We start from the raw sequence: 16,777 nt of genomic DNA on the forward strand, positions 1-16,777 counted from the left end.
ACATTTAGTTCTGAAGATGTTTTTCCTCTAAGAACATTCAGTTCTAATAACAAACAGCATGATAGATAGGTCAGGCTGAACCCGTTAAACACGAGGGCAGGGAAGGTGATTGAGTTGGCAGAGATGGACATCAAACTCATTACTCTGGTCTTTGTAAAGTCTCTTCGCCATTTCTGTCACATCAGTCAGGAGGATGAAGAATGAGCATACAAGGCCTGTCACTTTCTAAGGGATCTGCTTAAATGATATATAAAAATACAAAACACTGGACAGAAGCAAAAGATTTACCCAAAAAAGGGGGAATAGAATACCCCAACCCCCCACCCTGACCAAAAAGTTTGCTAAACTTCACATTGTAAACATTACATCTAATTCTGAATGCTATAATGTAGGCTACATCTAGCCTACATATAATGCTATAATGTAGGCTAGAGAATGCTAAATACTAATGCTCACTAATATGTAATGTCAATGTAGCCTAAACTATAAAATGTACATATAGGCCTAGTATATACCTATATGCACTCTATACATTATGCTAGTAATTACTTTATAGCCTATTTAGCAGTGGCGTGCACAGACCTCCTCAGGGGGAGGGGCGGAGGGACCAAAACAAATTATTACTTCAAATAACAATCAAATGTATTTATTTATTTTTTACAGAATTTAAATGCAATTATTTATTAAATAAATCACCTGTATTTAAAGCAGTACCCGTCTGTACCGTCTGCTGCATTCTACACACTAAATATGCATAGGCCTACTCTTGTACCGGTCAAAACCGGTGGTGGTAGCCTATGTATGCCATAACACAATTTTTGTGTGTGAATGTTGTGTGAATGTATTTTAGGTGAATATTACGTCACGAGTGAAGCACAAAGCTTTGGTTACAAAATAAATAGGCCTGGTTAGCAATTAAATGTTACGCTAGGCCGAATGAGCCGATACATGTAAGTTATTCCACAGGACATGGACTCTCTTGTTTATTTTCCCAAATCTTCACTCACGTCATTTTCACAGAGATAAAGTTTCTTCCTTTCGTTTACTTTCAATGTACTATTCTTAGTGCATTCTACAAAGAATGTACTTTACTTTTCTAATTTCTTTCCCTTTACACAAAGTCCCACAAACATAAAAAAAAAAATCCATATAAAACCTCTCACTTAAAGCAAGAGCAAATCTATCAGTACAATGCAATGTGAAAAGTGCGACATGAAAGTGTGTGAGGGAGATTTGTCAAGTTGGGCGATTGTGCCATCTAGTGGACATGGACGAAAATGAATATCGGACATTCTTTGTTTGTCAAATCAGCTAGATTTAAATTGGTTTATAGAAGAGTGTTTAAAAATTCAAAAAATTCAAACAAACCTCCACTACTACAGCAAATAAGTGGAATAATAATAAATATGCATCAAGAGTTTTGTGTTAGGCATTATGGTTTTTATGACCCAGAGGAAATGAGCTTAAAATACAGATTTTTCTTATAATGTAAGCTTTGTGAATCAAACAACATTCCTTTGAAAAAAAAAAAAAATCATTTTGATGATGGATTTTGTTAGGATTAAAGGCTTAAAACAACCCAAAAAAAATCAAACATACAAATATAACTGTAACCAAATTGGATGTTTTTTGAGATGTTAAGCATAACATTATTTTACTCACACTGATGATCCCTTGCGATTTTTAGATTCATTGTTACTATTTTACCATCAGCCAATGGCAAATTCAGCTCCTCTTGAATAAGCATTTATAATAAGCAAGTTTGTAAATATTTTCGTAAATTACATCATTATAGTAAATTATGAATATGCGTTTATCTGCAATACCTTCCTTTTATTCCAGATGAGTGACATATTTAATTGATGATTGCATGACTGATTGACATACCAGAAACATTATCAGAAACGTGCATTATTGCATATTGTCACAAGAATCAAACTAGTAAAAAAAAAAATCAAAAAGACAGATTTAAAAGGTGTTTTGTTTTTGTTTTGCAAAATCATACTACCAATGACAAAATGTAAAATTTTATTAAATACACAAGAACACAAAGCCAGGCCTCAAGCGATCATCTTCTGTCAGTATCATTCACATTAACCAGAATTATTCATTCTCATTGATGTCAATGTAGGTGAAGCCCTCCGCATTTGACCACAGATGATCTATACGCACTTAAATGTGCACAATGCTTCACTTATGAGTCTCTGAGGGGGGTTGTGCACATCATAGCTCCTGTCTTTTTTTCAGTATTATATTCCGCACAAGGGCTGTGGCTTCCTTTCGAATGTCCTCTATGGACTCCTCCGGCTTCCAGAAACGCACCACCTGGCCTTCCGAACTCACAAGAAACTTCCAGAAGTTCCATTTCGGCATTTTCTGTACTGAATCTAGAAAGAAAAAAAGTTTTAGAATATTGAGTCCATAATATTATTCATTATTCAATATTACTATAAATGAATTAATTTAGAAATGTCCTCATATTTCAAACCAGAGGTTAGGATTTGCTTTGCTATCCCATAGCTGGGCTGTCACTAAAATTTACAGGTCTGAGATCAAATATTTATGGGTGGGTTCCCTGTGTGCAATGAGCTACCATAAATTGTGTCCCAATTCCCATCAGAGTACGATAGCACCTCGCCCTCCACTGCACAAAGAAAGTTGAGTGCATGAAGAGGCCACCAAGTGTCCACACTTTGTTATTTTTTACATTTTTGGGGGGAATTTTCAGTGTGAACTAGGGATGGTGTGTATCTATAGGTAAACTAGACAGCCGTCTAGGGTGGCAAGAAAGAGAGGGGATATTTTTTGGGACATTCATTTGGAATTATTGCATTTATATCACCCCGTTAGTTATTCTAAATCTAAATGAACTTTCACCACCAGCCACTGGAGACATGATGCGAGAAAGTCGCTGGTAGTGAACAGTCTTCACTCCTATTGGTTGTCGCGCGCAAAATGTGCTGCTAATTTGCAAGTTTAAACTTTCTGAACTTTTGTCGCATGAGTCACGTCTACATTCTGTCGCCAATGGTCACCGTGTGTGTGTGTCTGTCCAATAATCTTGAGCTAATTCATGAAGTTTTATTTCGTGATTCGTGAGTGTGAAGTGTGGTGTGGGCGGCACAAAAGTGTTTTGCATAGAGCGGCAGTTGAGCTTGCACCAGCCCTGGTGTAAACACAGAACTCACACTATTTATACTGCAAAATGGCATTGAATTGTGCATTAGTTAGGATGCACCAACAACCCACCTCAAGCTACTGATATTATGCGAGGATGGAATTTTGTTTGGTTTCCTTGTGTTTTTTTAATGTACTTTTATATTTATGCTTTGAATTTTGAAAACGTACTGTGCTATATAAAATAAATATACTGCTGCTGTTATTGATAATTTCTTACAATCAAGTAGTAGGAACTGGTCACGTGATGTCGAAATGGCAGCGCCCATAAGGGGTCGCCCTTCTTCCCCGCTCTAAACAATAAATCTAGAAAACACATAAGTTTTCAGCTAATTGTGACTGTAAATCGTTCTGATGTTATTTCGCAAAGGTGCTGCAATTTTTATTTTGTGTAAAACTTGAAAGTTTTTGAATGAAGATTATCCTCAGGTAAAACCTAACTTACCTGTTATGAATCTGAATGCGGGCTCCGCCTCAGACCCCATTATTTTGATCTTGCTAAAGATGGGGAACGTTACACCGTAGTTGGATTTGGCAAACGCCTCGATTTCTCGACTGGTGCCTGATTCGGTGTCACCGTATTGCGAGCAGGGAAACGCGAGCACGTTAAAATGAGACGTGCCGAGCTCCCGGTGAAGCTCCTGCAGAGCCCGGTAATTCTGCTCCGTTAACTCGCTTCCACTCGCCACGTTTACAACCAGAGAGACCTGTTATCACAGAGACAGCGAGCCCTCGAGTCAAAATACTGCAGCACAAAACTAGGGGAATTATGTTTCTCAAAAGTCTTACAAATGACGTCAAACCACTTAAAACATTAAAAAAAAAATGCAACTTACTTTCCCTCGATACTTTTCCAGTGAGACAGCTCTGCCTCTCGCGTCCTTCACTTCATACGAGTAGAAATCTTTGGCTTTTCGCGACTTTGACAGTTTACTTTGCAGTAGGTACAGTGAGCCCATGCACACGGCCACACTCAGTAAAACCTTGAACAGTCCTGCTTTAGAAGCAGATGATTTGGTGGGGTATCCCCCAAGCGCCTCCATGATGGAGGATAAATATGTGGAGAAATCTGGGAGAAAAACTTCAAATATGGCTCTTTTGCTGGTCAGAACAGTGGGCGTGTCGAAATGAAAGGGGGCGTGTCCGAAAGTTATTCGGTAGAGAAAGCTGTCAGTCACACATGAAGGAAAATTGAAGGGTCAGCTCAGCACCTTAAATTTGCATTAATTCATATAATGCTATTTTGTTATTGTCTACCGTGTAAGTTCATAATTTCTACTCTTTTATTTTAAGATCTGTGTACATTTTAAATTAGCATGACACAATTTTTTTTTTTTGCTTCCCCCATCCCCACATGTATAAAAAAAAGGGTAAAAATGTAGTTTTTCACATACAAAATAAAATTTATTTCCAGTATGCACACGGTACAATGTTTGGTGTCGTTCATTAACACCATAGCAGATGTTTCCTAAAGACGATTGACCACAGTCATCCCGGAGGACGGCAGCTCCTGATCCAGCAGGCGGAAGAGCATGGCGTATTTGTTGCGTTGAGAGACGTTGCCGAGAGTGTGATGCAAGCGTGCCTGTAGATAATGTATGTCTCTCATACGCTCTTTACAGTCAAGACGAGAGAAATACACAGCTGCCTCCTCTAAAGTGTGCACGGCTTGTTCCAGTGCTGTAGGAAAGAAAATACATCACTTAAACGTATGAAGTATGACTTGAATACAGTGAGATGGGTGTCAAACAGGACTCAGGCAGTACCAGTCAGTCTGTGTTTCTGTGCAGTAGTTCCTGCTAAAGTCATCTGACAGCGAGCGGCCAACAGCAGAGCTCTGCCCTTGTCTATCAGAGAACCGTGAGCCAAAACCGACTCCAACACGTCCTGCACCAGTGCAAGAGCCTGCTCAGGAATCCCCAACATCAGCTATCAAGAGAGATGATCAATATCAGACACTCCTAGTTGAAAATTACACAATTTCTTCATCTTTCATCTAACAAACACACAGGTATACTTAAAAAACACTTCAGTGAATTCTTAGGTGAAATCAAGGAACTGGGAGATGTTTTGTGAGCATTTGTCAGTCATTATCAGGTGTCTGAGCACAAACTGTGAAGGTTCTTGTTGGTGTACCTGTGTAAATGCCAGGTGTAACACCGTCTCTGAGGTCAAGCTCTGAAGGTTGTGTTGGCGTGACAGAGCAAGAGCCTGTAAGAGTAACGGCAGACCTGATGCAAATCCAGAAGAGTCCCAGTGGAGTTCTGCAGAGGCCAGCATCACCCTGCCACACAAACACCGAAGAGTTAAAATCTGACATGGGAACACTGCCGTTCTAACAAGATTTCAAATATACACTTAAAAAATGTGGGGTCTTTTTTTAAAGCGAAAAAAAAAAGTAATCGTGTGAAATATTACAATAAAAAATAACCGTGTGATCGCGAGCCAGTGTTGCTTCTCCATGCCTCAAAATTGTGTCCTTATTGTTTTTTTTTGTATCATGCATGAAATAATTGTTCATGTGGGTTTATACTGTTTTATTTCCTGCTGTTAGAAGACTGGGCCTTACCTCTAGGTATGTGCACACCCTGGGAGGTGGGGAAATGCTCCTTTTAATTTATTTAGGAAATATCAGTTGTTCAAATGACAATATTTGTTTTTCTCTTGCCTGTCTGTTTTATTGATTGATTGTTTTTAAACTCTTTGGGTCTCATTCATAAAACACGAGCAGAACGAATTTTTGTGTAAATCGTGTGTAAAGTGGTTCTGGCGTAAATTTTCGGATTCATTAAAATGTTTGTATTTTCCAAATGTTAGTTGGTACACAAGAAATCTACACCTGCTCCCAGCCACGCGTAAATAGTGCGCTTAACACCCGAACGTTTTGCTCATTAATAAGGCTGCATTTTAATTCACCTTAATCGGGTACATATTTGCACAGCATTTTGAAAAAATATTATATATAGTAATTACATCCGGTTTTTCTTATTATGAGAGCCAGTAATAGCATCTGCGATGGTGGTCCTTCTCCAGTTTGAATACTATTTTTCCGAAGTGAACTAATTCGTTTTTTGCTCTCAAGCTTAATGTCGAACCATTTTCTTCTCACTTCTGGGAATGTTCGATTAACAGATGAAACTCCATTAACTGCATCTAATATGCTGCCAAGCTTCCTTTTTTTTTAGGACCCGATACGCCACTATGTACGCTTGAAAATAAAATGTGGCGTTTTGAATGAACTTCTGATAATAAAATTTAAATTTCTGCATCTGAGAATTTTTTTTTTTCATTCGCATTCATGTCATAATATGATGCCCATATATAGTTGTCAGTCGGATTTAATAGGCGGGATTTATGGTAATTGAGAATGAACGTGCACGCGCATCCCATTTACGACTGATTGGAATTCATTAACACACACACACATTTCACTATCACATCTGACGTTTACGAAGTATTTGTGAATCAGGAGAAGAGTTTTCGGGAAGGTCTCTTTACGCGCAAATCACTCGCATATTTACTCGTATATTTACGAATGTTTCATGAATGAGACCCATTGTCTTAACTATCATCGAGGGAACTTGCTGAAATGTTTAGAGAGACAAGAGTTAGTTTTACAGAAAATGGTATGTTCCAATTAACTAAAGGTATGGACCTTTTTGCACTTCCTTGCCTTTAAAGCATTAAACTTCTTTTGAAACGACCTTTAAACGGATGCCTGGTGTGATTCTCCTTGTGACCGGTCGGGTCTCTATCAAACCGTTTTGCATTTTAAAATACTTAACAAACCAGAATTTTCAGCAGCCAGTAAGAAAGTGCAAGTCAATTTTGTCAATCATCACTTATTTCCAGGTTTCAATTAGATCTTGAATCCCAGATTTCCAATGGGATCTCGGACTTTTCTTTTCATGAAGGCATACCTGATGATCATCTCGGTGTTCTTACTCTTCTCACACTGCTGCTGCAGCTGCTGTAGAATCTTCGAGGCTTCAGACGTCTGATTCAGAGCTTTCAGCAACTGGGCTTTCCTGAACAGACAAGGACATTAGCAATCACTTGTACAGCCCAACCTACTAAAAAACGTATAATATGTGCCGTTATCTACCTGTACAATCCCTCAGTGCTGTTTAAGGCAGAGATAGCAGTGACATGAGGTTCAGCCAAATGGTATTTCCCATCATTCATAGCCTTTTCAAATTTAATTTTCAGATCGCATAGCATCCAGAGCTGTTAAAAAGAGAAAGAGAGAAAAAATATATATATCATATATATATCAGCTGCTGATTTGTGCTTTATGAAGCCTATATTTTGTTCAGCAGTACTTTGGCATGTTGGGTATGGGGAGGAAACTGCTGCTTCAAGTGTTTCATGATGTCAGTCACAACAGCATAATGGCCCTGAAGACGGAAAAAAGAATCACAACTGGAACTGGAAAACATGCTAATTTAGCATTCGATACATTTTGGCACAGAGCAATACATGAAATCAAGCGTATGCACCAAGAAGCATTTGTGTTCATGTACTTGTGAGAGAGGTCAGGTACCTGCTCAGCATGGAGTTCAGACAGATGGCAGAGAGCGACGGCAAAGGCCTCAGTGTTGTTCTGCTGCACGCTAAAGTTCACCGGCTCCAGACTGTTCATATTCAACAGGAGCTGAGCCTGCTGCCGTGCCATAGTGCTACAGAGAACGCAAAAAATCTGCTTTAACAACATAAAACCTGCAAAACTGTATGAGATGTAGCACTAACATCAATGCAGAATGGAAGTGTGAGCCCTTACAGTCTGTTTGAAGACATATTATTTACATATGATTGAAATAAATTTCATTTCACTTCACAGTTCTCTTAAAGGTGCCCTAGAATGGGGTTATTTTATTATTTTATAATGTTTCCTGGGTTGCCCTTATAATGTTAGTATGTGTTTTAGATCAAAAATAGTCATAATTTAGAAATAAAAGGCATTTTTCCTAGCCTGATTTTAGCCTCTGATTTGAACGCTCTGTTTGAAGGGGCGTGTCTGCTGTGGGATTCAGTGTAACCGGCCACTGCTGTGATTGGCTGACATGCTTGCATATGAAATAGCTACGTATTACATGTGAAACTCTCTCGAATACTTTTACTACAGCTATTATACGTTTTTACTATTACAGGTATCGAGATTAACGAATCGTGAGATGTTTTTAAAGTATTTAGATCTATTCTCATCACATAAAATGTTGCCGTGATGAGCATTGAGCAAGCAGATGACAGTCTGTTGATCGCGGGAATGAAGATCTTATCATTGCAACGCAGTTTCTGCACTCTCTCTAATGCTTTCACCAATGCAAACATGATGATGTACATACAGTAAGAGCTTCGTTGTGCAGTGTAACGTGCATCATTGATTTCATAACGAGTTGTCCAGATAAACTCGCGCTGTGTGGAAAGATTGTTCTTTGATCGCTTTCTGTATAATTTATTCACAATTTAAATAAGGTTTTTTTCATCCTACTAAAAGAAACGATGTGAAGCTGATATTTTAGTCACTGGCTTGACTTACTGATGCATAAACAGTATTGAACGATTTTGAGAGAAAGATTACCTGTCTGAACTTGAACAAAATTACACATCAGAAAGTGTTGCTTGGTAGCTCGATCGATTTTTTTTAGACGTTCATCGAGGCCAGCTCTGTATTGGCCCAAGTTGAGGAAACAGTCGTCGGTGAAATGTTTGGACCCCACACAACTTTGGGAAGATGTGAAAATGAGATGTTCGATCAACTGCTATGCTTCGGCTGTGCAGTTCCGCCTGGCATTGAACATGGGCTGGCATGTGCAAATTATTGGAGTCGTACATATTAATGATCCCGACTGTTGCGTCACAGTCGGTGTTATGTGGAGATTCGCCTATTTTTCAGGGGTGTTTTTCAAAAACGAGATTTAAATAAGGAGAAAACAATGGTGTTTGAGACTCACTGTATGTCAGGTCCATGTACTGAACTCATGTTATTTAACTATGCCAAAATAAATTCAATTTCACATTCTAGGGCACCTTTAAAGGGGACATATGAAAATCTGACTTTTTCCGTGTTTAAGAGCTATAATCAGGTCCCCGGTGCAACTCAGAAAACGTGAAAAGTGACAACTCAGTAACTTTCTTTTGGTAAGCCTTTCTCTGCAAGCATGTCAAAAAATAAGCCGAACAGATTTCGCTCCCCTTCTGACGTAGGAAGGGGTCTTATTATAATATTACCGCCCCATAATCTGCACGTTTCCACCAACGCCGTCGCCATTTGGTTTACGCAAGCGACAACAGTATAACCAGTTCTAACGCAATGGCAAAAGTTCGAGCAAAGCATGCAAACTGTTCAGTCGTTGGCTGCACAGACGAGCACAGAACACTATTTGACCAAAAAATGTCACAGCTGTCTTATAAAGATCTCAGGGAACTGTGTCAACTTTTGTAAAAAGTTAAACATGACGGTACATGCAAGTCGATGAGATGAATTAATGTAATCCCACAACAGCTACATAAATGTATCCACTAACCGTTCAGAAACGTCAAGGTTCGTCTAAAAGTTGCAACCTCTTCCAGAGTCTCTCCGTAACGCCGCCTTCACCCTGGCAGTTGAAATCAGCTCTGTAATACGCAATACGCCCCCAGCGGACGCCGTACTACACCGTTGAAAAGCGTCGGAAGCGAGTAGAACAAAAATGGTGGAGAGATTAGATCTCTTCTTTTTCTGCTTGCGTCTCCAGTATAGGAGAGCAACAGCAAGAGCATTGACCAGCCGACGATTTGCCATCATGGAATTTTCTGGCTGTATGTGAGTGAATGAGCGGGGTGAGGGAAAACGGCCACAATATTTAATTATACATTTTAATTGTATTAACTGGCCTAATAACATTAGAAAATCATGAAAATAAAAAAAAATGACATGACAACTTATCATTATAAAATATCATTATTTATTTTATTAAAAGTTAAGAATTCAGGTTTGTTTATCAGTGCCATAGCAACGCTAACTTCCGCTGGAATTGTCGGATAGGAACCGGCCGTAGCCTTTCGCAAGAGTTCAATTTTTTGAACGCATCCGGATGACCAACTGACACGATTTTTTTCGCACCGCACTCGTTCGGACCCGGTTCGGACCCATTCGCATGCGGTCTGCGAATCTCCATAGGAAATGAATGACTTCCGGTCGTTTCGAAGCCGTATCGGAGCTGATTTCAACTGCCAGTGTGAAGGCGGCGTAAGGCTGCACTCCGCAACTGGTTATTTTTGAGATTTTGGATGAGTGAGATTATTCACGTGTTTTGTTACTGCCGTTTTATCCAAAGCGTCGTGTAAAGGATCGTCCATCTTCTAAACGGAGGCGGGGAGCAGCAGCTCATTTGCATTTAAAGGGACACACACAAAATGGCGTGTTTTTTTCTCACACCCAAAAAAGGGGCAAATTTGACATGCTATATATGTCACCTTTAAATTTCATAATGTTATCTGACCTTTTGCCATACATCCTCCATATGGAGGTGGTCTGTGCCAGGCTGATTTCTATCAGCTCAGAGAGGCTTTGCTTCCAGTGCATGATGTCGGTTCCTCGCAGGGCGTCCAGCAGCTTGTTGGCAGGCATGCCCTGTTTTGCGCCCTGCTGGACCAGGGACTGGATGCCTAGAGAAGCTAAATACTGCAAAACACAACGGGGAGCATTAATTGAATGTGAATTAATGTGCCTGATGCCATTTATTATGTCTTGTGGTTATGCAAAGCATTTCCCTATTATAAGGGCATTAAAATGGTTCCATCTTAATCAGCTACTTACAGGGAGGCAAAAGTGAGCTGCAATTTTCACAGAGTCTTCCGTTAGTACCACACTATCAGATCCTTTCATCTGTTCTAGTGTGTACAGCCAACTCTAAAATCACAAATTAGAAAAAAATAAGAATACAGCAGGCACTGTTAAGCATAATACACACACACACACAACCTCTATCAAACCTCTACGGACACCAGAACCGATTAATCGCTTAAACCGATTTACTCGCATTGTAGAGGGTTGTATTTATGTTTTTGAAAGACGTCTCTTATGCTCACCAAGGCTGCATTTGATAAAAAAAAAAAGTAATTTAACCTTTATTTAATGGACAAAAGTACAAAGAAATCAACCTTTGATTATATTTCCAAAAATCAATTAAGTTGGTCAGTGAAAACATTGGAAATCTTTTCTCTGTACTTTTGTCAGTTAAAGGTACAAGAGAATGAACAGACCACAAATTCTTGATTTTATAGCATTTTACAAAATGTCCCAACTTTTCTGGATATGGGGTAGTAATTGAAATGGGATTGAAACATTTCTTATTAGTATTCATGTTAAAAACCTACCTACAAATATATTATTGAAAGGTCATAAAGGTAAAGTATAGTTTGCATATGTTTTTGGTAATTCTAATAACCTTTAAATTTTGTGGAGGCAAGTAATGAGAGAAACTGCTCTTACCAGACAGTGCTGGAGACACACATGGTCATTTGCTTCCTGTGCGATGCGGATGGCTTCCTGCAGAGCCAGATCAGCCTGTTGACTGCACATACACAACCATAGAAATCAGCTTTAGTCATATAACAACAGTTCAGTTCAGACTAAGAGGCTAAAATTCTGATTTGCTGCCACATTTATTTTAAAATGCTCCTGACACAATGTAGTGCTCAAAACATAATCTAGACAACTAATACTCACTAGTGTCCAAAACGACAGTGCAAGGTTGCCAGATTAAGGACAGCGTATCGTAAACTGCGGCCATAGCCTTCATCTCCATTGCTTTTCCCCTCTCCACCGGAAAGAATGAGGCGGTCGAAGTAGTGCAGGAGGCTGTGAGTGGAGATGAAGATGTCCTGCACTCGCATACTGTTCAGATAGCTGAGGTAATGCTGTGAAGAGACAGAGAGAGGCTCAGTTTTAGTAAAAAGAGATTAATCCTCTGTTTCTTGAAAGGAAGGAGTTCAGCTTACAGCTTCGGCAAAGTCAGGATTAAATTTGAGAATGTTGTTGAGCTCGTCCTGTAACTTAGCTGGCGACATGGCCTTGTTTTCATCGTTCTTAAGGAGGTACGCCTGGGAAAAAAACAAGATGGCAATCATACAGGGCAAAAGGAATCATAGACAGCTGTGTTTATGAAAGCCAAATCTCTTCTAGTTTAAAACAAACCTGTCGTGCAAGGAAGTATTCTGCTTGTTTCTGAGATAAAGGACCTTGGGTCTCATCAGATCTGATGAAAACAGAAAATAACCACCACAGTCAGTTCCATTCCTATTCAATAATCCTCTGCTTGTTGGGTTCAAATTGACTTCCCATTAGTTTCCATGCAGATTGCCAAAAGTAGACAGTATGGAAAAAAACTAAACATTCATGTAAAAACAGAAAACATCTATTGTAGTTTGACAGAGACTAAAAATATGTGAGAAATTGAATAATTTTCCATCTATTTCTATTGTGTTAGGGGTCAATTTGACCCACATATTTTTATTTGCAAAATTAGCTGAATTGACACAAAAAATATAAAGAGTTCTTGTAACTATTTGCACACTGAGAAGCAAATAACTACAGCTAAGTATAAACAGTATCTATCTAAAAATAGTTGTACTAGGTGTAAGTAGTATTTATTGCTGTTTGTACTTTGTGTAAACAGTCTCTGCCTATTGTTATGTCTGATTCTCAACCCCTCGTGAGTGTAAAATGGGTTTCTTGCACTTCTTTTCAGTCCTGCAAGAGTCAAGTGCATGAGATCCAAAAAAACTAACAACCCAAAACATCCTTTCACAGATGTTGACTGTGAAACTGTGGATGTGGATGAAGAAAAAGCCTTTTTAACCTGACTCTTTTGGTTTTTTTTAAAGTGTTGATTTTTGGTGAATTGCATGAAAACCAATGGGGTCAATTTTATCCCTAACACAATTGATGTAACCACAATTTCTACAGCCTTTCCAAAACACATTTGAGTTAAAACTTTGCATGCACATTCAAGGCCCTAAATGAGAAAGTCACAAAATTACAAGAAATAAAGAGTACCAATACGGGTCAAACTGACCCCAACACAATAACACAACCCTGATTCCACTAATAATACAAGTAACACATGATTCCCTCTGACCTCAGTTCGGACTGGTGTAGAGATGTAGTGTCCAGCTCATCTTTGTCTATGCGCTCGGCGCTGGGGTCTTCATTGCTGGTCAGCTCCATGTCTTCAGTGGACAGAGCCGACAGCTCCGTCTGGTTTCCACGATGGCAGTACTGCTGTAGGGACTTGTACAGCTTATATACCTGACTGAAGGATAGTTTATTGTAGGCCAGCAGCATCTGACGCATGAACAGACCTACAAACACAAAGAGATTAAGGGTTCAGATTCACAGATGAATCTGTCTCACATTAATCACAGATATTTTGTATTCCCCAAAATAAGCCCTTAACACTCTTTTATACTGTTAGAAAGTGATCAATGTACTTCAATGGAGAACATGATCTCATCTGACACATTTTACATCATATGATTCTTCAGTTAAAATGGGTTCATAGGTGGACAAATGGTGGAAAGTTCAAAGAAAAGCAGTTCAATATATATATATATATATATATATATATAAAAGATTAAACAAAATAACTAAATAAATACATTTTATTAAAATAATACTTTGATTACAATTAATAAATACATTTAGATTTGAATAAATAACTAAAACAAATAAACAAAAACATTAATTTAAAATAAATAACATTTGTAAAATATAAATTTAAAAATAACTTGATTTAAATAATACATTTAACCATACTACAGAGAATAGAAAAACCGCAATGTAACATAATTGACATTTATAATACTAATATTTACACAGTATTAATTAGGTCTTTATACTTAAAAATATAGAACTGTCTTTTAAATTTTAGGGTGGGGGTTCCTAGCATGAGGATGATCATATTAAGATATTTTTTATGAAATCTGAGCGTTTTCTGTCCCTCCATTGACTGCTACGCAACTGACACTTTGACGCTTCAAAAGAGTTCATAAAGAGATTGTAAAATTAATCCATATGAATTGAGCGGTGTAGTCCAAATTTTCTGAAGAGATTCAATCTCTTTATATGATGAACAGATTCAATTTAAGCTTTTATTCACATAAAAACATTGATCAGTGAACATAAACAGCTCAACCATACTTGCTTGATGCGCGAGAACGAACGCCATTGGTTCTAGCACGTCAAACGAACATAACTGATGTGTGCATTGATGAATGTTGATTTGTGAATAAAAGCCTAAATTCAATCTGTTAATCAAAATATCTTCATTTGTGTTCCAAATATGAATGAAAGTCTTATCGGTTTGGAACGACATGAGGCGGAGTAAATAATGACAGAATTTTCATTTTTGGGTGAATTAACCTTTTAAATTTGCCAATATTTGATGGTCATTTTGGTTACGGCCCTGAAAGAAACACATATACGTACCAACAACACTAGTTTTGAATGCCTCCGAGTCACTGAATGCATTTGGCAGGATAGTAAAAAAGTGCTCCATGTCCTGCAACTCTCCACCAGCCATTAAAATCAACCTGAAAAAGAAGAAGGTTATAATTATATGTACGACTAATATATAAAAACCAACCCAGGTAGAAAAGTTCTTTATAAAGATAAGATGCCTACTGTACCTGACTTTAACAGCATTGACCATGCGAGGACAGCATTCCTCTACTATCTTCACAAACTGCTTCAGGGTCAAATCTGCACCCTGGTCATCACAAACACAAATCAAACATGTGCAGTATGGTTTAATCTAGAAAATTAAGTGTCTGAAAACATTACATTATTTTTTTTAAAAAGGGGCACACAGGGTAGGCATAAACAGCCCTACAAGAAAACAAGCTACATACCTGTTGTAAAGGCAGGATGAGTTTGTTCAGGCGTCTTCTGTCTAGAAGTGCCATTGGTTTGGTTGTGGACATCTCATACAGTAAAACTAACACTGCGATCTTGTATGGAGTGACCCAATCCTTTATGCCGAAGATATTGGCATGAACAACCCCATTTGTCATCATGGGGTTGAAATACAGACTTTCATGCACACTGGCCATTGCCTCTCGGGACTTATATTCCTCAAATATCAATAAAATGAAGTATATCGGTGCAGTAAATACTCTAGTTTAATAGAAGAAAAAAACAACTATGCTATGTGGTAAGCTAGCTTACATTATGTGTGCTAATACGGTAAAATATCAACAGTGTTTCAAATGCAGTCATAGCGATTTGAAGCCTTTCTTCAACGTGAAAATCTATAATCATAACCACTTTGTTTGATGCGTTAGGTTATTAATCAAACATGGACATATTCGAATATATTCACATGGATCATTTGCTGACAAACAGCCGGAGACTTTTCATCAAAATACCCTCCAGTTCCGTTTACGTTCCAGGACGGAATGTAGAGCACAGACGAATCGATTATGTTTTAAAGATCAGTTCTTGTATCGGTTCTTGTGAACAATTCGTTTCAATGAGTCCGTTACGAGTCGGGTGTCTTTGAAAAAGACGGTTTTCGGTTCAGTGACACTCGAGACATTTAACCCGATGATGATAAATCGTTAAAATCAGCTTTGCAAAACGGTTCAATAGATTTAGTGAAAACCCGTTTTAGTACGGGCTGCAGTGCTGATAAATCGATTCCGATTCCTTAACAACAACTGTATATATTCCAACACAGAGTTAATGATAATTTCAAGGGGTTTCAGCTAATTTTCAATATTCCTGAGACAAATCAGGAATCGTTAATCGTTTAATCGTTAAAGATGTCCGCAAATATTATTATTTTTATATCTGCATACGGTAGAGGTCGCAAATATTGAATATTTAAATGACATGGTATTTTACATTTGAAAGAAATCCTACTAACTATATGTCAATTATTAATATACATGAACAAAATCTAAGAATAAATAGTTTATAGGATATTGTGATATTGTTTCCAATTGTACTGCTTTTTCACATCTTTTTATTTCAAATAATATTTTTTAATGATGTCAGTGGATTTTTATCAAGTGATGACTATGCCTACATTGTTCAAAATACATTTACCCTTCACATTTGTACTTAAGGGGACATGATCGTCTGGGGATTTTTTTTAAACTATCCACAAAGATTTAAGAGGTGTTCACCAATATCTAGTTTACAGTTTGACAACACATAACGCCACTAAACAACAATTCTGAATCCGATTATACAGCTAAGCTTTAAACATAAAGCTTAAAACTACTGATCAATAATGGATTGTCATCTGTTGGAACAGCAACAGTGACCTGTGACTCAGGTGACACTCATGAATTATTCAGTATCTGAGTCAATTAATCTGCTAATAAACATTCCTTAAAATAAGTGTTAATAAGTGATAAACCACAAGAAATACTTAAACCACTATTTATGGTGTAATATCACTCTGTTTGAAAACGCTAACTTTCCGCTCATATAATAATTCTGTCCGACAAATAATAAGGATCTAGGATGCGAACTCGTTAGACTGGGGTTAAGCTATCAAGCTAAAATTACAAAAGTAATTTAAACAAATACTTCCATTACATAAGTGTA

The 16,777-nt window shown here is 38.0% G+C and overlaps 2 protein-coding genes across 2 annotated transcripts; both read right to left on the bottom strand.

The window, feature by feature from the left end:
- Nucleotides 1-2,005: 2,005 nt before the first annotated feature.
- On the bottom strand, nt 2,006-4,292 carry gpx8 (glutathione peroxidase 8 (putative)). Its single transcript, XM_056246507.1, has 3 exons — nt 4,014-4,292; nt 3,623-3,884; nt 2,006-2,387 (listed from the first exon to the last, which is right to left on the bottom strand). Exons 1-3 carry the CDS (start codon nt 4,218-4,220, stop codon nt 2,224-2,226), a joined length of 633 nt encoding a protein of 210 aa, XP_056102482.1. The 5' UTR covers nt 4,221-4,292; the 3' UTR covers nt 2,006-2,223.
- Nucleotides 4,293-4,556: 264 nt separating this feature from the next.
- Nucleotides 4,557-15,404, bottom strand: anapc5 (anaphase promoting complex subunit 5). Its single transcript, XM_056246579.1, has 17 exons — nt 15,073-15,404; nt 14,851-14,930; nt 14,651-14,754; nt 13,302-13,524; nt 12,359-12,419; nt 12,163-12,264; nt 11,891-12,081; nt 11,654-11,735; nt 10,979-11,071; nt 10,662-10,843; nt 7,721-7,856; nt 7,500-7,574; nt 7,283-7,404; nt 7,098-7,205; nt 5,314-5,461; nt 4,944-5,106; nt 4,557-4,857 (listed from the first exon to the last, which is right to left on the bottom strand). The coding sequence occupies exons 1-17, from the start codon at nt 15,271-15,273 to the stop codon at nt 4,646-4,648; spliced, it is 2,283 nt and encodes a 760-aa protein (XP_056102554.1). The 5' UTR covers nt 15,274-15,404; the 3' UTR covers nt 4,557-4,645.
- Nucleotides 15,405-16,777: the final 1,373 nt, after the last annotated feature.

This window comes from Rhinichthys klamathensis, unplaced genomic scaffold (genome assembly GCF_029890125.1).
Source record: "Rhinichthys klamathensis goyatoka isolate OS25496 unplaced genomic scaffold, OSU_Roscu_1.1 h1tg000040l_1, whole genome shotgun sequence".
Taxonomy (NCBI): domain Eukaryota; kingdom Metazoa; phylum Chordata; class Actinopteri; order Cypriniformes; family Leuciscidae; genus Rhinichthys; species Rhinichthys klamathensis.

Coding starts and splice junctions, on each gene's coding strand:
- gpx8 (XM_056246507.1), bottom strand. CDS start 4,220: ATGGAGGCGCTTGGGGGATACCCCACCAAATCATCTGCTTCTAAAGCA. Junction 3,885..4,013: donor TGGAAAAGTATCGAGGGAAA/GTAAGTTGCATT, acceptor CTGTGATAACAG/GTCTCTCTGGTTGTAAACGT. Junction 2,388..3,622: donor CGCATTCAGATTCATAACAG/GTAAGTTAGGTT, acceptor TTTTCTTTCTAG/ATTCAGTACAGAAAATGCCG.
- anapc5 (XM_056246579.1), bottom strand. CDS start 15,273: ATGGCCAGTGTGCATGAAAGTCTGTATTTCAACCCCATGATGACAAAT. Junction 10,844..10,978: donor CAGCTCACTTTTGCCTCCCT/GTAAGTAGCTGA, acceptor TGTGTTTTGCAG/TATTTAGCTTCTCTAGGCAT. Junction 7,857..10,661: donor TGGAGGATGTATGGCAAAAG/GTCAGATAACAT, acceptor CGTTCTCTGTAG/CACTATGGCACGGCAGCAGG.